This window comes from Hemiscyllium ocellatum, chromosome 48 (assembly GCF_020745735.1).
Source record: "Hemiscyllium ocellatum isolate sHemOce1 chromosome 48, sHemOce1.pat.X.cur, whole genome shotgun sequence".
In the NCBI taxonomy this organism is placed as follows: Eukaryota; Metazoa; Chordata; class Chondrichthyes; order Orectolobiformes; family Hemiscylliidae; genus Hemiscyllium; species Hemiscyllium ocellatum.
Genome location: NC_083448.1, coordinates 10,930,512 through 10,956,853, shown reverse-complemented (window position 1 = coordinate 10,956,853; position 26,342 = coordinate 10,930,512). Strand labels below are relative to the sequence as shown.

Sequence of the window (26,342 nt, the reverse complement as noted above, 5' to 3'; positions counted from 1 at the left end):
AAATCAATTTTTTCCTCATTCTTCCAGTACTGTGATATTATCTTCAGTCAATACTGGAAATTGTTCTCATTGACTTCCCTCCCTCCAACACTTAGTACCTAACAAGATTTAGGCCTAGGCCCATTTCTGAGCCATGATTATGAAAATACGGTATTTCCTTGTGGGTTATATGCACCTGCTGGTCACTGACCTTAATTACCATACTAAGCATTTTTATGGTAAAGCCAATTTTGAATTCATTGCATTCCATTTATTTTTAATCTTTCATGGAGTATGTGCATCACTGACAAGACCAGCGTTTATTGTCCTTCCCTTTTGGCCCTTGAGAAAGTGTTAGTAGTTGCTTTCTTGTGCTGGCACTGCTGTAGGTCAGTTAAAGATTATTTTTCACTCAAGTGTCTTCACTTATACATACACACATACAATCAATGCTCAATATCAGAAATAAAAACAGAATATCTTAGACAAACTGAGTAGGTCTGGCAGCATCTATAGAGAGAGAAACAGAGTCAAGTTCAGTGTCAATCTTCTTCAGAAGAAACCTGTGAAACCATGAGGGGAGGTGGGAGTAGATGTGTGGAACAAAACTTGCAGAGGAAATTAGAACCTGAGAATGGAAACCAGAGGCTGAGGAGAAAATGCATTTCTTGAATATAGCTGTTATAAACACTGCTGCTTTATGCAGTATATTGTCTGAAGCACAATCACTTGAGATGTACACACAACTGGAAAGTTCAGAAAGAAATAAAGGAGAAAGAAAACTTGGTATGAACAAAAGATTGTTTTTATAATGTTTGCAGAGAAATATCAAATAATCTGAAACATGAATTAAGAAACTAAATTAACTCCAGCTTTAAGCATTGCTTTTTAGATATGATTTATTGCAACTTCCCTGATTTACAGAAAGAGCTGATGCATAGATTTCCATTAAATCTACTGAAATACCAGAAGGCAACACAAAAGTAGTTCAGTTATTTGAACTAACCCACAAAAAGTAACATTTTAAAAGATACACGAGTGCAGCATTGAAGACAGTCATAATAGGGAAAAGGTATGGTTCAAAAACAGATAAACCAGTTATATAAGGGCTATTATAATGAAAATAGATTGTGAACACAAGAAACACAACATCGGACTTCACTCGGGTCCAAGTCCTGTTTGTTATGTTGGACAAATTTGGAATGAGGCTTGATCATAAATTTTGGACGAGAGAGAGGTACAAGTGTTAAAGCAAGTGAAAAGGCAACCAACGAAAACTCTGCAAGTTATAAGAAGGTGAGACCACATGTGTGAAGTGAGAAACAGTTATAATGTTTCAGTTGAACGATTTTCTTCTGGAACAACGTTGTGATAGGGGGAAGGGATAAAGTTAACTTTATGCACATGGAGCAGTGAGGCTGAAGAAGAGGCTTTGTAACTGACTTTGGAACTAAGATTGACTATAAATCGTGAAAATAGCGTCGGCAGGTGTTGTATACTAATACGATGGTCAAAGAAATCAGAGACTCTTCGCTCTTGCCAATTCTTTCACGGAACTGCAAAAAAGTATATTGGCCAGTTCGGAATGATTGCAAACAAACGTCAACAGCCGAGAAAAATAAGTGTTGAAAGGCTCGCACACGGTTGGACCCAAACATACCGCTTTCCTCTTGTAGCTTCACAGACATTTGTCTTGTCCGCCCTTGACCTGGACCCCCTCGTCCAGGTGGCCTGGCAGCTCAGCTGGTCCCGCCCACCCTTTCCCCGCGTATCATTGGCCCGGAGGCCCATCAATCTGGGTTCCCGGCCTTGCCATTGGTGCGTCCGTCCATCAATCGCAGTTGAGGGGCGGTACTGCGAACCGAACGGTTTGACAGTTGGTGACCCCCCCGTGACCCCCCCACCCCACCCCATTGAAGAAGAACCGTTATGTTCTCGAGGCCGGCGGTTAGGGGGTGCCGCCGCCCGCGCTACGGTGGCGAAGCTGCTTCTGTCAAGGACGATTCCCTCGACCCTACCCGACCTCACAAAAACCCCCTCACCCCGGACCCCCAAACTCCCCGCTCACACGGGTGTAGCGGAGGGAAAATGGGTGGCACCGCCGCAACCCACGGACCCGGTGAGTGTGCGGAGAAGCGACGAGCTGCGGCCTACGGAAGTGCACCGCCCCAACGCGCGGATAAAGGGGAAGCTTGGTGTTTCCATGGAAACGGGCCTGGCGGTGGGATGCTGCCCCTCCCCCATTCCCACTCATGCTGCTGAAGCTCTTCCAAGACAAGTATCAAATGGCGCAATCTCTGGAGTGCAGTGCCACTTTGAGCATCACACTGGGCTTCCCTTCACCTGTCAGTCAGGCAAATTGATGGTTCGGTTTGAGGGGGCATCAAATTTTGGGTCAATGGTGCAGTTCGGCTGCACCGTATCTAGTCTTAATGGAGCGCATATGCAACTCCTGATCAGATCAGAAGGGGGCCATTGGGCCCATCTTGTCCATGCCAACCAAAGTCATAGAGATGTACAGCACGGAAACAGACCCTTCAGTCCAACCCGTCCATACCAACCAGATTTCCCAACCCAATCAGCCCCATCGGCCAGCACCCGGCCCATATCCCTCCAAACCCTTCCTATTCATAGACCCATCCAGGTGTATTTTAAATGTTGCAATTGTACCAGCCACCATCACATTCTCTGGCAGCTCATTCCATACATGTACCACCCTCTGTGTGAAAAAGGTCGCCCCTGAGGTCTCTTTTATATCTTTCCCCTCTCACCCTAAACCTATGCCCTCTAGTTCTGGACTCCCCCAACCCAAGGAAAAGACTTTGTCTATTTATCTTATCCATGCCCCTCATAATTTTGTAAACCTCTAAAAGGTCACCCCTCAGATTTCCTTTCTGATCCTGCCTTCCCACACACACGCATCAAAGCCCTGCAGCTGACCAACCAGGTGCTTTTAAAAAAGGTGTGAGGGTCTTTGCCTCCAGCAGTAACTCAGACAGCGAATTCCCGATACCCACCACCCCCTGCGTAAAACAGTTTTTCCTCACATCTCGTCTTATCCTTCTGCCACTCATCTCTGACCCCCTGGTTTTCAAACTCTCTGCCAAGAGAAGCGGGTTCTTCCTGCCTTCTCTTTACACCTCACAATTTTGTCGACTTCCATCATGTCACCCCTCAGCTTTCTCTACTCCAAGGGAACCAACTCCAAGCTCTCCAATCTCTCCTCATAGCAACACTTCTTCAGTTCAGGCAACATTGGACAAAGTCTTATTTGCACTTTCTACAGAGCAATTCCATCCTTCCTGCAATATGGTGACCTGAACCGCACACAATACTCCAGTTGTGGCCTCACCAGTATCTCATAATTTCATCATTATATCCCTACTTTTGTATTCTGTACCTCTGCCAACAAATGAGTGCATTCTTTATGTCTTTTTTCCAATCTTATCTATCTGTACTGGTACATTTAGGGACCTGTATACTTGCATACCAAGATCTCTCATTTCAACTTCACCTCTCAGTATATTACCTTTTATTGTATGTTCCCTTTTCCTGTTCGATCTCCCTAAATGCAATATCTCACACTTATAAGACCACAAGACATAGGAGCAGAAATTAGGCCATTGAGCCCATCAGACCTGCTCCACCATTCAATCATGGCTGATGAGTTTCCCACCTCCATTCTCCCACTTTCTCCCCATAACTTTTGATCCCCATAACCACCAAGAACCTATCTATTTCCACCTTAAATACACCCAATCACTTCTGTGGCACTGAATTCTATAGATTCACCACTCTTTGATGGAAAAAGTTTCCTCTTATCTACGTTACAAAAGGTCTTTTGTTTACTCCAAGGCTGTGCCCTCAGGACCTCATCTCTTCTACCAATGAAACATCTTCCCAACATCAACTCTGTCCAGGTCATTAAGTATTCTGTAAGTTTCAATTAGATCCCCCTTAATCCTTCTAAACTCTATCGAGTTGAACTCCATCTGCCACTTTCCTGCCCACCCATCAATATTACTCTGGAGCTTACAGATGTCCTCTGCACAACATGGCCAATTTTTGTGTCTGCAAATTTCCAAATTGTTCCTCCCATGTTCAAGTCCAAATCATTAATGTACAAAACCAACAGCAGGAGTCCAAATACTGAGCCCTATGGAACATCAAATGAAACAGCTTTCTTTTTTTTTATTAACCCCCACGCTACCGCCTAATTGCGGTAGTGCTTATGTTTTCTCCAGCACCCATGGTGTGTGTGTGCAGTTGTGAGACACAGTGAGAGACACAAAGTGCACAAATCTTTATTTAATTTCCACCACCAGGAAAAATAGGAAAACACCTGAGTGGCCAGTGACAAACAGTGCCCTTCGCATCAAAGAGGGCAATGCTGTGTGATCAAACAGTGAAGGGGAGGGCAGGGACTAAATCAAAATAGCGTTGGAGGGGGAAATGATGCACTCCACTCCCTGCGGCGCCCACCTCTCCCTGAACAACTCCAGGGTGTTGGTGGACACTGCGTGCTCCTTCTCCAAGGACACCCGGGCCCTAACGTAACCGCGGAAGATGGGCAGACAGTCGGCCCTAACGACCCCCTCCACGGCCCGCTGCGTCTGCCCTGTGGAACATTGTGAAACAGCTTAGTAAAATCTTCAATGTAGACAACATCTACTGCACTCCCCTCTTTGATTCTAATCACTGTCTCAAATAATTCAATCAAATTTGGAAGGCATGACATTCCCTTAAGGAAACCATGTTGACTATCTGTGACTCGTCCATGTCTTTTTAAGTATATGTTATTGTATTCCAGCGAGACTGTCCCAACTGACACAGTGCAGCTGAAGAGCACCATCAAACCAAGTCTTGAGACAGCCATTCAGTCTCCCAGTTGGCGCAAGACTTAAATTCCTTGTCTCCAAACACCAGTGTGACTATGTCAGTGGTGCTGCCTAATGTATTTCTCGATTGACTGGAATAGTCCTTGAAGCAGTGGTGTTCAGAAGGATACATGATCTAACTGAAGGTGAAAAGATTCTGTGAAGATCTGACCAGCTACAGGACTATGCTGGAGCAGTAGACAGTTAGAGGAAGGGATTTGAAGGGTCTCGTGGAGCTGAAATATAAAGACAAGGTCATGTATGGATTGACATTGATTAACATTTAAACTTGAGGCTTGATAAGATGTGGACAGCAGACCGAGTGGTGAATGGCAGTGTTGCAAAAAGAGCTTTGTCCAAGTTGTCTGTATTGAAAAAAATATAGAAAGGAGCTTTAGCAACTGATGGTTGAGGCGGAAATTAAGGCTGGCCATGTTGTGGAGTTGGAAAGCATCTGTGTTTTGGAGGATGTTGCTCAGAATTGAATTGAGCACCGTACCAAATGTAAAGATTCAGATTCAAGTTAGTGGAGTTTGTTAGGTGAGGGCAAAGCCAATGGCTTCATTTTTCCATATGTTTGAAATGAGTGGATGGCTGGCAAATGGTTTGAAATCCATACTACCCCACCCCTTCATCAAACCGTCTTGTACACGGATCCAGTGTTTCTTTTAGCATCTGTACGAAAACTGTTGTACATGATGATCCTTGCCAGCATGAAATAGTTTGTTTCACAACATCAAAACAAAAGTGACTGATCATCAATTTTACTTTCTGACTCATTGTTCTAACTAGACAGCAACAAGCAAAACTTTTGGGCCCATCCTGTCTGTCTACCAGTTTTTTCCTAAGAATGCATGTCACTCTAGTTCATTCCCCATCATCCTGCAGATATTGTAGCTAGTGTTGGCACCTTGTTCCAGATTTGTCTTTATGAGTCAAAACACATTAATGGTACCTTGTAAATATACTTGTGTTGTGTGGAAAATCACCAGTCTCAGTGTCAGAATCGGGATTCAACGACAGAGTTTATAGTATAAAGAAACCGGAGCTCCAGTAAGAGAAAGATGCTCATCAGCACGGCTGTCAGCTGTGAGCCTCCTCTCACTCTCATGATATTTTATACATTTTGTGGTACAATAGTTCAATATCGAGTCTTTGTTCAGCATGGTTTGTTTACAGAAAACATTACAAAATCATTGTCAGTTTCAGTGGTCATGATCATTTTTCCTGAGAAGGAAGATTGCTTTACATTACTGCAGATCTGAAGTACTAACACTTGTATACAAGCAGTCTCAGGTAGTTAATATTTTTACTGTAGTTGGTGGCTGGACTCAGATATTTCGGTGGGCAGTAGACATCACTGATGCTATTCTGTCTTCCACCTGCCTTAAACTAATCACCAATGCTCTGTGTCTGTTGTGTCAGTATCCTGTTAGTCTCAGGCAGTATGTGTGTATAATTTTTTCCATGTAATGGCTCAGTGGCCATCTTGTGTGCTAAGTGACTTTCTGTGTCCCATGTCAGCATGCCCCATGTCAACTCCCACTTCAATTGTCACCAGTAATGATGTGCTGATATGCTTAAACTAATCACAATAATTGTGAGATGAGCAACTTTTTTAATTTTTAAAATACAACTGAAGTTTGGGAAGACAATTTATCTTGTTTGACTATTCAAGCAATCTTGTTTTGTCAGCTGGACACATGGCTGAAACCCATGCCAATACTAATTGTAACATTCTTGTGAGCCATATATTTGATAAATTGTATAAGTGAGCTTTGGAAGAACTTTGGACTTAGTTGATTTGCTTAAGTTTAGTCATGGTTTCTTTATCAAGTTATGACAACTTCCTTTTCAGCAAAGTGATAACTGCAGTGAGAATGCGCCACCTTGAAATTGTGATAGAATGGGTGTAATTCTCACACCTTTGTTTAAAAATGGCTGCCAACATATTTTTTCAACATGGTGTGGAAATCAAATTATCGTTGAGGAACTCTTTGTGAAAGGAACAATAACTTTGAAATTGCACATAATTTTGAATTCAAGTTTTCGAAGTAGAGTGGTGGAATGACTGAAGTGAGGATTATGATTTTGAACCCATAGCTTTAAAGCTTAAAAAAAAATCAATTTTTTTTCTTAATATTTTCCTCATTTTGTTGTTATGTATCATATCATTAGCTGGTGTAACCTTTAAGTGTTTGCCTAACTCAGTTTTAGATCTTTATTTGTTTTTTTTTCTGGTTTGCAATTGTTCTAATATGCAATGTTTCTCTTGCAGATGATTTGATTTGGATTGTAATGGCGGAGTTCAGCATCAGCTATTGTGTTCCTTGTCATGTGGATATTGTTTACTCTGCTGAACCAAAATATGTGTCATCTGTTGTGGGGAGACAGAATTAAACCCAGCACAATTCTTGCATTCCATTTTGAACCAGACTACTGTGGCATAATACATGCAAAAGGGAAGGAGAAAGAGTCTGTATCGTCAACAGCTGGTGATTATACCTGGTCTCAGTCTGAGCAACAGTGTTGGTTCTCCGGGGTGAGGGAGAGGAATGACAATCAAGTACCTGATGTAGGTCCGTACTGACCCCTGCTGGCTATGTATAAAATAAGCATTGAGTGAGGAAGCATGTAGACTGAATAATGACCCCGTGTAAAAAATGAGGTCTGCAGATGCTGGAGATCACAGCTGCAAATGTGTTGCTGGTCAAAGCACAGCAGGCCAGGCAGCATCTCAGGAACAGAGAATTCGACGTTTCGAATTCTCTGTTCCTGAGATGCTGCCTGGCCTGCTGTGCTTTGACCAGCAACACATTTGCAGCTGTGAATAATGACCCCATTCATCGCCAACATTCACTGTCTAAACTCAGCACACACTGATAACAAGTGCTCTGTGACCTGAATGTTAAATCAGGAATTTGGTACAAGTGGGAATTTGGTGCAGAGGGAGAAACATCAGCCTTTTATTATCTCTGCCATTGTGGTTTGGTTAGATATTCAGCATTTCGGTAAACAATATATCTCACAAATGATGATGGATTTCACCAAAACTTGGCATGCAAATAACATATGCATGAAGGAATAACTAATTAGTTTTTAGTAAAGGTTTGGATCCTGGATTTTTCTTAACTTTGTTAGTCAGGGTGAATTGACTTTTATTTTCAAAAATTGTGTGTTGTTTCATTTTGAATATTTTAAATGTTTGGACAACTGTAGCTGCATGCCATAGTTCATCACAGCTGTTATAATGGTTTCAAATCTGGTTGTCAAATATTGGTTTATCTCAAGTCTCCTCAGTGAGGTGAAAGCTCCTCAGCAAAGATTTCTCTTTTTAGTTTTGTAGTTACAGAATTTCAACCCAGCAGGGAAAAACTGTAAGTAGGAACTGTATTATTGTCCTAATACTTAGTTTACACAGTATGTGCTTTACTGAGTGCCCTGTTCACACACTCTTGTTCTCCCTCCAGCAGTTAGTAAGTGTGTGATTGGGGCAAAGTTGTTAATACTCTAACTAAATTAATAGCTAATTGACTCTAAATAAATAAGAATATCAAGACTTGGAACATTTTGCTTTCCATCCTTCCCACTCGACCTACCCCTCACTCACTTTGATGGTTTGCATTGCCAAAAATGATAGTATCCACTGGGCAGCATGAGTGTTCAAATGGTGAGAAGTTGACATGCAAAAACAAAAAGTTAGTTAATAATTAGTTGGTGGGATAGCCTTTTGTTTGCTATAACACTTCCAGATATTAATAATAAAAAGATCTGGAGGTGTCTCCTTTGGTGCAGTGGTAATGTCCCTACCTTGAAGCCAGGACACCATCTCTTGCAGAGGTGTGTACCAACATTGGTGGAATAAGTGGATTAGAAAATGTGTAGAAAATCTTGCAAGAACTGGTCATGTCCCATGACAGTAGTGTGCGAAAATCTGTGAAATTTATAGCAATACAGACAATTTTATCTACAGCAACTGACTGCAACTTAAGCAACTGAGGCTCAGAATTGTTGAGCTTGAGTGTCAGTTTCATACGCTGCAGAACATCAGGGAGAGGAAGCATGACATGGACACTCTACTCCAGGAGGTATTTGAGTTAACCAAATGTCAGGGATGGAAGAGTGTGACAGTGAATCAGGGAACAATGGGTATCCATTGAGTCATAATGGAGGAGTCGCACAACAGATTGTTCCCAAAAGGTTTGAGGTTCTTGCTAACTTTTCCAGATGAGAACAAGGATTGCAAGGTGAATGAGCAAACAGACCGTGGCACTGTTCAAGTGGGCAAGCAGAAAGCAACTTGCAGTGACCATCAACAGTATATCAGGGGAATAAACACCATTTTGCACAGGAGAATGCAGGAGCTTCAAAGGTTTGGTGCTTTGCCAATGTTAAAGTTTAGGATATCTCCTTGTGACTGGAGATTCAAGTGGAATGGGGCGGTGAGGATTCAGTTGTCAGGATCCACATTTAACCAAGGTAAGAGGTAGAATTGGAAATAATTTTAAATGTGCCAGTCCAAATTAAAATGCACAAACTCAGTGGAAGTACTCCCTGACTGTTACCTGAGCCAGGCACCAATTGGCATTGTGTGAAACCGATATGAAAAATAAATGCATGGCTGAAAGAATAGCATCAGAACAGAGCACTTGAATTCATTCTACTCTAGCACAAGCACTTGAGAAAATAGGAACTACTTTGCTGGAATTTACTCCACTTAAACTGGGCTCGGATCAGTGTTCCACTGAATTATAACTTGGACCATGGATGAAGTTTAAACTAACTAAGGTGAAGGGAGGGTTCAGACAACAATATACCAATGTTATAATGCCAAGCAAAGTAAGAAAGCATCAAGAGTTTATCACTTGAGAAATTGAGTTATCTGTGACGTTCTTGAATATACAACCTTCTTTCATTTCTCCATTTGTTCCAGCTGTGCTTTCTTGACAGAGAAACAAAATTCTTGATACAAAATGCTCCTGCTTTACGCTCAATGTTTGCTGTCTTTTTTATGTCACAGCAGTTTTTAACTTTAAAGGTTATTAACTGACTCCAGGAGTTCCAAAATATCCATTTGACATTGTGTTTTGCTTTGTTCTTATTTGCCACAGACTTCCAGTTCTGTGGTCTTCATGGACAAAGACCTTTCCCTCAGTGCACCTGCTTAGAAATTCCTTTTCTAACCTCACAGTTAGATTTAAGCTGCTCCACCAGCTGAAACCCAGCCTGCATCCCCACCTACCCTGTGACCCACTTCTCTCCAGTTCTCCTGTCCACTCTCTGTTGTTAGCTTTGAAGTCCCTGTTTTATGCTGTTAAGACCATTTTAGCTCCAGCTCCCTTTCTGATGCCTGAAGTGCTTGTCCCATCTAGTGACAGAAGCTGGTGGTGCAGATAGTCCATGACTTTGGCAGCCTACATTGACCAATATCTGTCACTAGATGGAGCTGATTCAATCTGAAATTAAATGGGTAATTTTCAACATTTATTTACAATGTTTTCATTTATAATGCGTTTCTTAAAAGGCAAATTTTTAAAGACTTGTTTTAGTTCTTCATGTTCGCTGTTAGAAACATACAGCATTTCAATTCCAAGTTTAAGGCTTTTTGCAGAGAAAATTGCTGTACACTTGTTTTGTGTATTCGGTGATTTGTTTCATTTTGCAAGTTATTTCAAATGGGAATAAAAAGCAAAGAACAGTACAGTATAGGAACAGGCCCTTCAGCCCTCCAAGCCTGTGCCAACACATTTTGTCCTTCTATACCAAAAGTGTCTTCACTTAGAGGATCTGAATTCCTCTCTGCCCTTCCTATTCATGTATTTGTCTAGGTGCTCCTTGCATACTGCTCTTGTGTCTGCTTCCACCCCTTCCTCTAGCAGCACATTCCAGACACTTACCAACTTTTGTGTGAAAAATGTGCCTCGCACATCTCTTTTAAACTTCACCCCTCACACCTTGAACTTGTGTCCCCTGATAATTAACCTGTCCTTGGGGAAAAGCCTCATACTTTCCGCTGTATCCATACTACTCAGAATCATAAAAACATCTATGAGATTGCCCCTTAACCTCCTGCATTCCAGTGAAAACAAACCCAGTCTATCCAACCTGTCAATGCTTAGATCCCCCCATACCAGGCAACATCTCCAAAGCATCTACATCCTTCTGTTCATGTGGTGACCAGAACTGTTCGCAATATTCCAAGTGTGCCCTAACTGTAGTTCTATAAAAGCTGCAACATAACATGTTGAACTTATTCAATGCCCCTTTCAAAGAAGGCAAGCATGCCATTAGCATTTTTACTACCTTATCTTCCTGCACTGCCACCTTCAGTAGTCTGTGGACCTGCATACCCAGATCCGTCTGCATATCAATACTTCTCAGTGTTCTGTCATTCACTGTATAATTTCAACCCTCACATTTGCCTCCAACTGATTAAACTCCAACTGATCTATATGGTTTGACAATCCTCACAATACATAACTCCACCAATCATTGTATCATCCGCAAACTTAATAATTAGACTTAATAATTTTTGTCCAAATCATTTCTGTAAATCTTGAACAACAGAGGTCCCAGCACTGATCCCTGTGGAACACCAGTTGTCACAGCCCTTCATTCTGAAAAGCATCCTGCTACCCCTCCCCTCTGTATCCTATGACTAAGCCAGTTTTGTATCTATAATGAAGGGCTTTTGCCTGAAATGTTGATTTCGCTGCTCCTTGGATGCTGCCTGAACTGCTGTGCTCTTCCAGCACCACTAATCCAGAATCTGTATCTATGTTGCCAGCTCACCCCGATAACACCTTTTAGACTAGTTTGCCATGAGGGACCTTGTCAAAGGATTTACTGAAGTCCACGAAAACAACATCACTGCTTTTCCTTCATCAATCATCTTCATCACCTCCTCAAAAAACTTGATCAAGTTAGTGATGCACGACCTCCCCTGCACAAAACTATGCCGTCTATCACTACTAAGTCCATTGCTTCTAAATGCATATAGGTCTTGTCCCTGAGAAACTTTTTGAATAACTTCCCTATCACCGACATGAGACTCACAGGCCTGTAATTTCCTGGATAATCCCTGCTACCCTTAAACAATGGGTCAACATTGGCTATTCTACACTCCTCTGGGACCTCACCTGTAGCCAAAGAGAATACAAAGATGTCTGTCAATGCTCCAGCAATTTGTTCTCTTGCCTCACTCAATATTCTGGGATAGATCCTCTAAGGACCCGGGGACCTATCTACCCTATACTTCTTAAGACACACAAGGAAGAAACTTGGCTTAGAAACTTGACCCTCCCTTCCCTGAGAAATATGTAATCCTACACATTTACCCTCTAATATTTCAACCTGTGCATTATTTGCAACATTTAAGGTGGCTGAGTAAGCTATTGAACAGCAGAAGTCCCAGCTTTTGCCTGTTTCCTCGTTTTCTTTCTTCTTGTACTTACCTCCTGTGAAGAGCTCGGTTGCAGCAACTAAGCCCAGTGCAGACTCATGGCAGGAGATTCCACTAAGATGGCGGCAGAGGAGCTGGCAGAGAGGTAAGCTTGGGACCCAGTATCGGCATCGACGGTTGCTATGTCAGTGGAGGCAAAGTCAGTGATGTAGGCCCAGTGGTGAAAGATGGTACCTGAGGATCAGCAAATACAACATTGGTTGTGTTTAGTACTGGCATTGGCGGAATGGACATCTTGGCAATGTTGGCGGAGATGGCAGCATCTGCGGGATGTCTGAATTAGAGATGTTGGGCTTCAGCTGCTGCAATGCAGTAGGCCTGATTTGGTACTGCTGGAATGGACTGTGATGCTAGGGCAATGCCCGGAGCCCGAAGTGGTGAACCCCACCCCCACCTGGTTCTTCTGTGGAACACAAGAAGGAAGATGATGTTTTTAGTTATGCTTAAGTCCTATTTTTAATTTCAGTTTTGTATCTGAATATCTTCTGAAAGTCAAAATGGTGCTGGATCATATTACATTTTTCACTTTTTTTTGTTAAAAATACAAGTGACAATAAATCATTCATTCAATTTTCTGGGCAGAAAAATATCCACAAGAACATAATTCTCATTGGTATTATATGATGTTCAGGAATTCAACCTAAACTTTACATGGGAACTTAAAATCTATCCTTCAGGGATATAGACTGAGCAGTGCTTTACATATTGAGGTGACATATTTTAACGTATTGCCAACAACTTCTGTGGGAATGGAATCTTTGCACAAGAGTTCTGTTGATGATCTGATCCAGCAAGAAATGTATACTCTCTTTATTGACTAAGTGCTGACAGAAAATTACTTCTAAAATTTATGATGTTTTCCATTTGAAAACAGAATTATCGTTGAAATACTTCTGCATTTTTTGTTCTTATGACCTTTTCTGCCAAATCCCCATTCTTATCCTGAAGCTATTGACTCCATCCTTAGCACTGTTCAGTGCTTGTTCACAAACAAGTCATGGCTGGACGATAATCAGGAATAGCCAATAGCCAAGTTTCCTCTGCTGACCATCACAATGATCAAAGTCTTGCTAGCTTCGCTGTTCTAAACCAGCAATTGATCCAAGTTCATTCCTGACTATGGTTTCAAAATCATGAACTACCATCTGATTTGTTGAATTTAACACTGCCCAATGACATTGTGTATTCTTGAGATGTTAATTTTTGCAAATAGCTGCATTACTGTACTCTTATCATTTAGGAATACATGCTGTACTTGCTGAGGAAATGGCTTATTTCAGCCCAAGTTTACTTACCTCTGTTGCCAAATCAAGGTAGGATAATGAATCCTTGTTTTTAATGAAATAAAAGAGAAAATGTTAGCTTGGAAACCTTGTGAATCAGTTGGATTCGAATGAGATAAATGATCAATATCAGATCCAGGAGATTGCCTAGATTTATACTCTAAAATAAGATTGATAATCCCTTGTCTGGAGTGATCTGTAGGCTAGATTAGGTGAGGGTGACCATTTTCCTTCCCTTCAAGACATTCATAAATCATAAGGGTTTTTATGACAATCTGAAGTTGTTACACAGTTGCCTTTAAGGCATGCAATAGAATTCACATTTGACTATTGGATTCAAACTTATGTTCCAGAACATTAATCTGAAATTCTTGATTATTAGTCCCATGACATGACTACTTTACCACCATCTCCCCTAAAATGTGAATTCTAGCAGACTTGTCAATAATTGTTGGGATTTCTTACTCAGTGCGGTCATTCCCTGGCTGTAAAATGGCTTGAACATTAATTCCTGAATGTCAGTCTTGTTGCAAGCTGGCATTGGTTACCTTATTATTAGCAGAATTGTGAATGGAGCTGGACACCATGGAATTGTCAGCTAACTATTTGCACTTATGTAGGAAAATCATGGGTGATTGGACCAAAGAGATTTTCCACAGTTGGTTCATTGGGATTTAGAGGCGGTTGAGCAGGAAGTACCACAGACCCTGGTCCTGCCTGACAGATCCAATGTACTCGATACCTGTGAGGACAAGGGCAAGTACAGTGACAGTGCACCATGGCTCCAAAGGCTGTCTCAGTTGGTGATGACAGGGTGCAGGTAGGGAAAACAATAGGATTGGAACTTACCAAGAATAATTAAAGTGACAGCTAGCCTTTTCTGCAGCTAAGAATCCTGAAGGATGTGTCACCTACCTTGCATCAGAGTGAGGGACATCACACAGTAGCTGCACACAAATTTGGAAATAGCAGGGATAAGTGCAGTTCTTGTGGTCTATCATGTAACGGTAAAGTCAGTAGGAGGATTGAGCAGGTTTTGTGCAAACAGTATCAAGACATAGACTCCAGATTAAAAACCTAGAGTGTTATTTCCAGATTCACATGTAATTTGATGTCGGAGCATGCAGATCAAGAGAATTAAGGTGTGGCTAAAGAGCTGAAGTGTGAATGAGGAATTTCTTCTAAGATCATAAGACATAAGACATAGGAGTGGAAGTAAGGTCATTCGGCCCATTGAGTCCACTCTGCCATTCAATCATGGCTGATGGGCATTTCAACTCCACTTACCAGCATTCTCCCTGTAGACCTTAATTCCTCGTAACATCAAGAATCTATCAATCTCTGCCTTGAAGACATTTTGCGTCCCGGCCTCCGCTGCACTCTGCGGCAATGAATTCTACAGGCCCACCATTCTCTGGCTGAAGAAATGTCTCCACATTTCTGTTCTGAATTGACCCCCTCTAATTCGAAGGCTGTGTCCACGGGTCCTAGTCTCCTCACCTAACAGAAACAATTTCTTCGCGTCCACCCTTTCCAAGCCATATATTATCTTGTAAGTTTCTATTAAGTCTCCCCTTAATCTTCTAAACTCCAAGGAATACAATCCCAGGATCCTCAGCCGTTCCTCCTATGTTAGACTAACCATTCCAGGGATCATCCTTGTGAATCTCCACTGGACACGTTCCAGTGCCAGTATGCCCTTCCTGAGGTGTGGGGACCAAAACTGGACACAGTACTCCAAATGGGACCTAACCAGAGTCTCAGTAGCACAATAGTGCTTTTATATTCCAACCCTCTTGAGATAAGTGACAACCGACTTTTGGCAGCAGTTGAAACAGGAAGGAGCTGGACCAGTGGTATTGGCTCCAGTGAACCAGGATGGGATTTGTGTTCTGGCGAAAAAAGGTTTTCAAGGAGTAAGGCAGCAGGAAGAATCTGTCATCAGTCAAATTATAAACAAAGGAGAACAGGAAAACACAGGAAATAATTAATGGATTCTGATGGAAGACAAATATTACATTTCAAGAATGGGTGTCAAAAAACAGTTCAACATAGATTTAGAGAAAATGCGACTAAAAACAAATTAAATGTCTGAACAGCAATGTATAGTATCCATAATACAATAGAATGGTGTAGTGGTGATGTCCCTCCCTCTCAGCCACAAGACCTAGGTCAAGTCCTTTCTGCTCCAGTAAATGTATTTCAAAGAACCAAGCTTAATGAACATTACAGAAAGTTGTTAACATAAATATCATGATTGGGTCTTAAACACTGCAGGATACAAGATATTTTGGAACATGGAGCAGCTGCTCTTCTTCAGAATAACATAATGGCGGCTGCGAAAAGGGATGCAGCGATCAGCATGACAGTAATTGGATTCATATTGGACCCAGATCAAAGATCACAGCTTTAGGTGTAGTACAGAAACATAATGGGAGATAGTGAAAGGAATACATTGACAATTTAGAAAGTTATGTAAACGTCATCAAACAATAATCATGGGTGATTTCAATTATCCTTATATTAACTAGACAGAAGATTTAAGCAAAGGAGACAAGATAATGGCATATCCATTGTGTGGACAGAACGACTGCCTCACCCAATCTATCACAATCCAGCAAGGAAAGTTTGACTATTGGGTCTGGTTACTGAGTATGAACCAGAATAATTTAGTTAAGTATGGGAGCATTTGTCCATGATATAATTCACTCAGTGACAAAAATATCTTTTAAAAAAAAACAAATTTCCACATTGGAGACAAGCTGAGTTTGAGGGGCTGGGATGAGAACTTAAGAAAATAATATGGGCAACGTGCTTGGCAAACAGCAATGCGAAGCAACAATGGGGAAGGGGGCATACCAAACAGGATAAACATATGCTAAATTCTAAACACCAAGAACATACATTTATCATTTGTGTGGTTCCATAGATGAATAAAGTCAGAAAGGAACAACTGAGGTTTAGGGAAGAAGCATGCATCAAGTGCACAGGGAGCAAAAAAAAAATGCATATTGATAGCAAATGTGAAAAGTTTACGGGAAAAGTAAAAAAAAGTGGAAAGTAACGAGGAATAATAAAATTGTGAAATATTTTACAACACATCAATGAGCAAAAGGAGCATGTGATGGTAATGACACCATTAAAGAATAGTCTGGATTATTCCACAGATAATGACAGACAGATAGCAGAAATGTTTGACATGTTTGGCGTCATGGTTTGCCAGGGATAGAACAGGAAACATGACATTAATGCTGAGACGAGTAATTAAGTCAGTTAATTTAAAAAATAAGAATGCAGTGAACTCAAAGAGGCAAGAGGCTTTAGTCTACATGGATGGCATCCAGATAATTAAATGAATTAAAGAAAGAGATAACATAGATATTACTATCCATATTTAATAATAGATTGTAAATATATAATTCCACAGAACTAGCAGCTAGCTAATGCAATTCCTTTATTTTTGTTAAGGGAAACAGTATGTCCAGGCAAGTTATGGACAAAAAAACCCTCAAGAACTGCAAATGCTGGAAATCAAACAAAAACAGAAATTGCTGGAAAAACGTAGCAGGTCTGGCAGCATTTGTGAAGAGAAAACAAGAGTTAATGTTTTGGGGTCATTGACCCTTCTTCAATACTATAGTTCCAAACCTGTCCTTCAGTTCCGAAGAAGGGTCAATGGACCCAAAACATTAACTCCTCTTTCTCTCCACAATTACAAACCAGTCAGTTTAACATTGGTTGGAAGAAAAATAAATCAAACACCAAGAAAGATAAGAAGAGGAGAACACCTATAAAGTGGGAAATATAACAATGAATAGTCTCTACTGACAAACCTGATTTAATTTTGTTGAGGTGGTAGGGTAGAATACAGTAGATGTGCTTAATTTGTATTTTTAAAAGTTTTCAATAATTTGCCTCAGAATCAACTGAGGAATGAGATCAGAAAATATGGAGTTGGGAATAAGTTTATGCTGTGGATTGCTTGCTGACTTCAAAGCTGAAAGCAGAGTTCTGGGACTAAATGGCACTTATTATTAGGAGTAAAATTGGTGTCTCACAAAGCTGGGACTGAGGCTGTTCACTTTTCACAGAAGCGGTTTGGACATTGGAATCAAAATGAAATTTCTAAATTTGTGCATTGCACCAAAGTGGGAAGATATTAGACATAACAAGTGTTCTTCAAGTACATCATAAAATATTTTTCTGTGTTGAAATGTCACTGTTAGTAATATACATTTCAAAATATAATGCTTTTTCTTTAAAAACAGAGGAATGTGCTGTCTTACACATAGCAATTTATGGGCTTCAGTTGTGGTTCTCCAGGTCCATGATTTTCATTCAAACAGACTATATCCCAGAGATAAAGGACTTGGGAGGACCTGGCCTCTTCTCTCCTGCAGTTTACCACATTCTCCTTTCATACCTAAGTGCAAATACCACCTGTCGGTTCGGTTTCTTAAAGATTCTCCTGACAGAAATGAACATACACCAGAGTCTGAGACAGAAGAATCACTTTCCCAAAAAACTGAAAAGGTTGTTGTGAAGCCAACCTGGAAGCAGAAAATTATAAGTGAACTGAAACACTACTACAACGGATTCCGATTACTTTGGATTGACACAAAGGTGGCAGTGAGGATCCTGTCACGGTTATTTGCTGGACATCGGCTTACCCGGAGAGAGAGGCGAAGGGTAGGTAGGATTTTACAGCTGCAATTCACTTCAAAACATTTTTACCTGTTTATTTGTGGTAAAATTCGGGTTTTCTAAATGTCCTTTTTCTTTCTCTCCTGTTCTGAAGTACTGAGTATCTTCCCTTGAAGACTGCACCAGCATGGTCGTTGTGCACATATCAGCTAAGAGAATAGCAAGTCCTGCCCCTGCTGTAATACTCATGCATTTTGTCTTGTGTAAATTCTTCCAGCTTATACGAACATGTGTTGACCTCTTCCGCCTACTTCCATTCATGATCTTTCTGATTGTGCCATTTATGGAATTTCTGCTGCCAGTTGTTCTGAAATTGTTTCCAGGGATGCTGCCATCTACATTTGAGACAAAAATGTCAAAGGTTGGTGGGATTATTTCTGTACAAGTTTTCAGTTTGATGAAATACTTTTATCGTTCAAAAGCCTGCACAGTGCCACCAACTAAGGATGGGCCAGCTGCTCAAAGTGACAAAATGAAAGGTGCCATTTGGGGAGAATGAGTTACTGAGAGAAGACTGGAGCAGAAAGTGGAAGAGATAGTACGCAAAAGGTTATGCCACACAAAACTTTACCGCTCTCAAATGCCAGGTAGTAAGAATCGGCTGAGCAATACGGTCTCTCTGATTAAGTTCCTTCCACTAAAGTAATTTCGGTTCGGCCAATCTCCACATAGCAAAAAAGCAGATGAACTATCGAGCATAATGCAGTCCAACTGCCAAAAATGCTGGCTGACAAGTGCCATTACAGACATGTCAGGCTTCCCTGTTCAAAGAAAATTTACAATGATGATTGGTCTTGTACCTAATAATATTTAAAAATATGCCAAACAGGTGTTCAACATTACAGACAGTTCGAATATTCATGCAAAGCTGCACTTTTTATTCATTCTGAAAAGTTGCAAATAAGAACACTTTGATCATGATGCCAGATGTCTCATAAACTAAGTTCCATAATTGAGGTAAAATACATCCAAGAACTTCATCTCATTGGATTTGATCATTTCTTTTTCTAGGAAGAAAATCAGAGAAATACCTTGGCAGCAAAACTTGAGGTTGCAAAATTTCTCCAAGAAACTATTGCAGAAATGGCGAAAAGAAATAAAGCAAAGGGTGGAGAGGCTACCAAACAGTTTTCTTCCTATGTACAGAAGGTTTGCTTCAAACATTCGTGCACATCTCATATTGTGAAACAGCTGCCACATAATTCCATAAAAAGGCTGGTTTGACCATTAGAAATTACCTTGTACTGTACACTTTCTAATAGCTGGCTGAATGGAGGCATGAGCAGAGGGTTGTTTTTGTCCTAGGGGATGCTCAAAAATTCAATTGTTTAAATGCTGATCTTAAAGGGAAGAGAAAGAAAGCACATGATTTTTTTTTTGTTTTAATATTATGAAGGCTTGGCTCAAGTAACCCCAAATGCCAACCCCTGAAGCATTCTACTTACTCTGCTCCAGTCTGAGAAACAAATATTCACACATTATTTGAAAATTCATAAGAACTATAAGACCATAGAGTTAGGTACCTCAAGCCTGCTCTGCCATTCCATTGAATCATGGCTGATCTGACATTGCACACATCCATTTTCCTGTACTTTCCCGGTAACCCTTGATTCCCCTACTGATGGAAAATCTATCTTTCTCAGCTTTAAAAAACTGACCACATAGCTCTGTGTGGCAAGGAGTTCCAAAGACTCAGCATTTTGAGAGACAAAATTCCTCCTCATCCCAGTCTTTAATGGGTTCCCCTTCATTCTGTGACTATTCCTTCTGGTCCCATGAGGGGAAACGTACTTTCAGCATTTATCCTGTCAAGTCCCTTAAAAATCCCATGTATTTCAATGAGATCACCTCACATTTTTCAAACCTCCAGGAGCAGCAGTAAGAAATTCAGCCTCTTGTGCCTATTTCATATGATGATAGGTGATCTCCTCTATGCCTCAAGTCCACTTTCCTGTCCACTTCCATAACCTTTAACCCATTATAAATTAAAAACCAATCTTCTTGTTTCATGTATTCATTGTCCCAATGTCCATCACTCTGGATTGTACAGATCTATGACTTTTTGACAGAAGTAATTCCTTTCATCTCTATTTTAAAGCTGACATCCCTCAGCCTAAATCTATGACCTCTCATTCATGATTTCTCACAAGGAGAAACATCAACTCGCGCCCCCTGCTTTGTCAATCCAGTTTACCATCTCCTTCATTGGTTTTATTTTTTGTCATTTCATGTCACCTGACTAGTTATCTGGAACCCCAAGCTCATTGTCTGGGACATGGGTTCAAATCCTGCTACGGCAGATTGTGAAATCTGAATTGAACAAAAAGAACTCTGGGTATCAACATCTGGCCTAATGGCAACCATGCAACCATTGTCAAGAAACTCATCAAGTTTACAAGTGTCATTTAGGGAATGGAATCTGCCATCCTTGCCTTGTCCAGCCAACATGTGACTCCAGACTCTCAAACTCTCAACTGCCCTCCGGGCAATTAGGTTTAAGCAGTAAATGCTGGTGAAGCCAGTGACATGTACAGAACCATGAATTAATAAAAATGACTGATGAATTGAGGAGACTTTAAGGCAGGTGTATCTTTGAACAGCTGAATAAACATTTTATTTGGCAAAATTACTTTTCAAATATCTTGTCCAATTCAGATTGTATCTATCTATTCAACAAAGCAAAAATTGCCATGCTTTGCCAAGGAATGGATTGGGTTTTAAGATTTTCATGATATCGTTGTTCTACACATGATCAAAAACATTTAAAATTATCAGAGGAACAATAATCATGTTGGTTGCAGCTGCTATTTATAGTAAATCCATAATGTCGTGTCATTGGTATTTCTGTTTTATGACCAGTCTTTATTGCTGTGCAGGCATATGACACAACAAGGTACATTTATGAGAACAATTTGACAGATGTGCACAGCAGGAGGTTTCTATAACAGTTGTTCTAACATCTGCTGCAGAGAGCAGATTTTTCTAGCACAAAGCAACAAACTTGATAAACAATTGTAAAATGGACCAAAACACTTCCATTGATTTGAACAAGATATTTAAATAATTCATGCAAGTTCTTCCTTCCTGACTCAGGTTGGGAGTAGATTTAATTTTCAACCATACTTATTTGTGATATTTGACCTTATCAGTCCACTATATTTGGAAATTTGTTGAAATGTGTGCATTTTAAAAAAAAAATAGACATTGCCCTCATTTGCTCCTCATCCAGCACAAATTAATTTCAGGACAGTTCACATGCTATTTTCAGGCAAATGTCTCAAATTCCATTTTGGTTTGTGTGTAAAAATGCACTTTAAATTCTACAAAATGTTAATTTTTCAGACAACGTTTGAACAATGAAAACCCAATTTATTCCTTTGAATACATATCAAAGCAATTTGAATTAACTTACATTTCATAAAAGGGAATAGTGAAATTTATGAAGCTGAGTATTTGATTACCTGTCCAAATTTTCAAGGTCCGTCGCTCAGGAGAAAGTCCAAGCACGCAGGACATAGTGCGTTTCTCCAAGCACTTCGAAGATGAGTTGACACTGGAGCACCTGACCCGTCCTCAGCTGGTGGCCCTGTGCAGGCTTTTGGAACTCCAACCTTTCGGCACAAACAACCTGCTTCGCTTCCAGCTTCAAATGGAACTGAGGTCCATAAAAGCAGATGATGAAGTAAGTATAAAATTAAAGACGTTATTGTGTAGTTATGAAGGCAAAGCTTATAGCTTTCTAGCAAGCCATTATCCATGATTTAAAACAAAAGTTGAATTTGCAGCTTTAAAACAGTTAACACTTCTATAATTTTAACAAAAATGTTGACACCGATTTATTATAAGAACTGAATCACAAAGCAGTTGAATCTTCTGTATAAAATAATTTTTTTTGTGCTGTTCAGTAATTGGTCATCCCTATTGTGTCTATAAATTACAGATGATCGCTGAAGAAGGATGTGAATTTTTGACTGTGTCAGAACTGCAGGCAGCATGCAGAGCAAGGGGAATGAGATCATTAGGATTGACAGAGAAACAGCTCCAAGATCAGCTCAAACAGGTGATGGATATGATAGAATTGTGCACAATTGCAATGTCTTTGTGTCAACAAAATGCAAATGAAACAACAAGTAAAGCCATTTATAACATATTAAAGTAATTATCCTCGAAAACTCCCAACTATTTTACCTGGATACAACCTCTTAATATTGCTAATCAGCCAAGGTCCATTGGATTTAACAAATGGGAGTAACTCAGGCCAGAAACTACATGGGGCCATTTTCATACTTCCCTTGATGTGATACACAACATTACCTTTCCAGGTGCAACGCTTTTCACACATTGTGACCACATCATCCCTGTATAAATCAATATGAAGATCTAGGTACAGGTGGGATATAACCTTATGTCATACATGTCATTGGAAGGCCAAATAGATTTCTGTTTACAAGCATTAGAATGTGTTCTCTAGCACAAATATTTACAGTATACCGTATGAAGTACAATTTCTCAAAAGAAGCAGTAAGAACACAATTTCTGTTTTGATTCCTCTTAATTGCAGACCTGATGTTTAGTTTCTCCACATAAAAGTACAACTTGACAAATAAATCAACTCCTTTTTCTGCAGTGGCTTCAGTTGCATCTGAAAGAAAACGTACCTCCATCATTGCTACTGTTGTCTCGCGCTATGTACCTGACTGATATCAAACCAAAAACTGTTGTGCAGAAAGTGCCAAAAATTGAGGTGACCTTTCTTCTTGCATGAATTTCCTTCCAAGATTGTATTAGTATTTAAGTTGAACTTGTTGTAAATAGCAGATCAGTGAAGGCAACAACCACAGAAAATGCTGGAGAGATTCAGCAGATCTGGCACCATCTTTAGAGACAGAAATTTAGTTAATGGACTTGAAATCTTTTGTGTTTCTCCAGCAGTGTTTGAATCGGTTTCAGATTTCCAACTTCTGCAGGATTTTCCTTATATTCCAGTGAAGGCAAATAGGATGCACAAAGATAATGCAACATGTTGCATGTTCCAGCTATTCATTTAAACATTTTCAATAGGCACTGTTCTTTATTCATTGAGGGGATGTGGACTTTGCTAGCTGGGCGGTATTTATTGCCCAGCCCCCAAGCTGCTCTTTGGAAGCTGATGGTGAGCTGCCTTCTTGAATTGCTGTTGCCTCCTTTGTCTAGGTACATGAACAGTGTTGTTGCAGGGAGAGAGTTGCAGCAATCTGGCCAAATAACTCGGAAGGAAAGGATATATGGGTTCTGCCGACTGGAAGTACCAGCTGTGCTATAACTACGCATTTGACTGTTCTTAATATGGGTCCCAAACTATAAATTTCCCCAGAGTCAAGGTGAGACTTGTAAAATAATCAGGCAAGTCACTTTAAGCACCTGGCACATCTGTTCAAATCCACTTGAGGTTGCTTTCAGAGGGGCCTTTAAGTAGATTTTTCAATTCTGGCAGGATAACTGAGGTTTGAGAGGTCAAGAATGAGTTATCGTTTTTCTACAAGAAATGTCAGTAGTTTGCAGATGCATATTTAATGAACACCTAGTTAAATACAATTCAAGAAGGTGCAATCAGTTTAATACTAGGTATATCTGTTGTGGACTTTACATTCCAGCTGGGCATTACTGGTACCCTGAAGAAAGAACCAGAGGAACAACCCAAGGAAAAATCTACCACTGAACCATCAACCCCGCCATCATCAGATTCATTGTCTGACTTGACACCAACAGTGAAAAACGTGAAGGTATGAATGTGACTTATTGAGTTTGATCAGCATTCATCTCTGCTCAGTTTGTTGATGACAAAGACCACTTTTGAAGACAAGATCCAAGACAGATTGGGCATGGTCAGGAGACATTGGGTGCCCAGATAATACTGCAGCTCTGAGCTGGGCAAGACTGGATGCCTCAGCTTTATTCAAGCAAAAGGAAGGGCAGAGATTGAGGCACTCTCTCATCTCCTGCTCTCTCTGAAACAGAAATTACATGGTACAGGACACAATGGGTACTGAGCTTCTTCCCTTACTCTGAGCTGCAGAAGATTGGGGCTGGAGGCAGCTGCTCCGGCTGCTCTGAGCCAGGGAGTGGGCATATGGCTGAAGATGGTGGGCATTTAACTCCGGCTGTAAGTTGTCCTAGGCACGGACTGGAGGCCTGTGTGAATCTGTTGAGATAGTGGCAGCAAGGTACATCTCTAAGCTGCTGGAGTTTGCTGCCTCCTCAATGAGCAGAAGTTCACAAACATCCAGAGTTTATTCTCTTGAATCTCATTGTGACAGGCTTCTGGCCACAGTTCTGCTCCTTTGGTTAGAGACAAAAAGCCTGCAGATGCTGGAATCAAGGGTTGACAAACAGGGGACTGGAAGAGCACAGCAAGCCAGGCAGCATCAGGAAGTGGGGACGTTGATGTCTTGAGCCGAAACATTGACTTGTTCACCTCCTGATGCTGTCCAGCTTGCTGTGTTCTTCCAGCCTTCTGCTACAGTTCTGCTCCTGGCTGACTTTATCCAATGTCCTTTCTAATCTCTGCCATTTCTCAGTCTACAGATGGAGAAGAGGCCCGAAAAACTAAGGCCTCTGCAAATGGTTCAGGATGAACAAAGTCAGAAAAACTGGAGAAAGGGACCTCCTCATGTCAGAGTACTTGTCATGTCAGTTGATCCATATTAGGACAACTCCACCAAATGGACACTTTTGAGGACTTTTGATACCACTGTCGCTGTTGATGCTTCTATAATGTACTGAGGGTGCAAACACTTTGCAGATGGCCTGGTAATAAGCACACAAATGCTGCAACCAAAGAGCACACATTTGAACAAGGAAAGGTAATGTGATTAAGACAAGATTCTGTATGTAGACCGCAGGTTTGTCTTATTTGCTGCAGGACAGTGATACCGGGGTGTAACTAGGGAAAACTTTTTCTTCAATGCACAGTCACACCCTGTGCAAAACCTTGGAAATATAGTTATGGCACTAGTCCAGGGAAAAACACAAACCTACACAGACAGCGCAGCTTGGTGTTGATTTTTTTTCCTGTGATCTCTGATGTGATTATATTTATAGCAGTAACAGCAGATACCAACCAAAGTGATCAGCACAGGACCACACTAACTGTACACTGGTGTATCCCACCATGGCACGTGGCTTGATTGAGGCGCTGATAAAATACTGTCAAGAATAAAACCAACTGGGACTATACAGGAGCTTTATGCTGAGACTAAAAAGATAACACTTTAAACTTATTTACCTGGTGTTTGTTGATATTTGAACAAAGCACAGCACGTGTCATTTCTTCACCCTTGCAGAAGTCCAGTTTTCTTAATCCATCATTGAAGACATCACCATATTTTATAACACTGCCTATCATGTTTAAAATCAGTTGCTCTCGCTTTGTGACTTTCCCAAGCAGCACAAACATCTGCTTCCTTCCTTCCAGATGCTGTTGGGAGCAGAGAGAATTGGCCCTGGAGTAATCTAAGCAACTGTTTATTCCCCATGCTCCGATGATGACAAAGAGAAAAGGACAAACATCTTTAAGAAAATGCCAACACATTGTTGTGGTCTTTTGAAAGATGTGCAATTGAAATGGGTGGACTCACACCTGTTCAGCTGCAACACTGGAGATCCAAAGGTCCATGGAGAAACTGGGCATCCTTCCATCACAGACTGAATATGAAGCATTGGATACTCAGCTTTTGGAGGGTCAACTCGATTGGTTATTTTGTTCATGCCTTTCGTTATGCCAGTGATCAGAATTGCAGTTCTCAAATGCAATCACGCAGTCACCGAAGATAGTGAAACAAATTTCTATCAATACCTAAACTTACTGTTTGAATTCTGGCTATTTACTCTTGTTTCCATGTCTTTTTAAAAAATAAAATGGTGACCCTGATTACTGCTGAGTCACATGGTCAGCACTTAACGTCATCTGGTGAAATCTGGCAAAAGGACATGAAAATCTTTAGAATAATCCATTCCACTGTCTTCCAAAGCAGACAAAAAAAATGAAGAAATATTGTT

General features: G+C 40.7%; 1 protein-coding gene across 7 annotated transcripts; it reads left to right on the top strand.

Annotated features, from left to right (window-relative positions):
* The first annotated feature begins 1,906 nt into the window (after nt 1–1,906).
* On the top strand, nt 1,907–25,868 carry letm2 (leucine zipper-EF-hand containing transmembrane protein 2). Of its 7 annotated transcripts, XR_009647403.1 has the most exons (12): nt 1,907–2,098; nt 7,135–7,435; nt 13,559–13,631; nt 17,870–18,290; nt 18,523–18,666; nt 19,317–19,454; nt 21,784–21,987; nt 22,246–22,365; nt 22,933–23,049; nt 23,939–24,067; nt 24,863–25,147; nt 25,759–25,868. XR_009647403.1 is itself a non-coding variant. In XM_060856420.1 (11 exons), the coding sequence occupies exons 2-11, from the start codon at nt 7,192–7,194 to the stop codon at nt 24,917–24,919; spliced, it is 1,602 nt and encodes a 533-aa protein (XP_060712403.1). In that variant the 5' UTR covers nt 1,907–2,098; nt 7,135–7,191; the 3' UTR covers nt 24,920–25,258. The 7 variants fall into 7 exon arrangements, 6 of the variants coding, with proteins under 6 accessions (XP_060712403.1, XP_060712402.1, XP_060712404.1 ...); XM_060856420.1 differs by lacking the exon at nt 25,759–25,868 and having other exon boundaries at nt 7,135–7,431; nt 17,911–18,290; nt 24,863–25,258; XM_060856419.1 differs by lacking the exon at nt 25,759–25,868 and having other exon boundaries at nt 24,863–25,258.
* Nucleotides 25,869–26,342: the final 474 nt, after the last annotated feature.

Bases quoted from the DNA above. Each gene is read 5' to 3' on its own strand.
- letm2 (XM_060856419.1), top strand. From the start codon at position 7,192: ATGTGGATATTGTTTACTCTGCTGAACCAAAATATGTGTCATCTGTTG. The intron at 7,436-13,558 runs GTCCGTACTGAC...CTTATCATTTAG, and splicing joins CAATCAAGTACCTGATGTAG to GAATACATGCTGTACTTGCT. The intron at 13,632-17,869 runs GTAGGATAATGA...CTTTAAAAACAG, and splicing joins ACCTCTGTTGCCAAATCAAG to AGGAATGTGCTGTCTTACAC.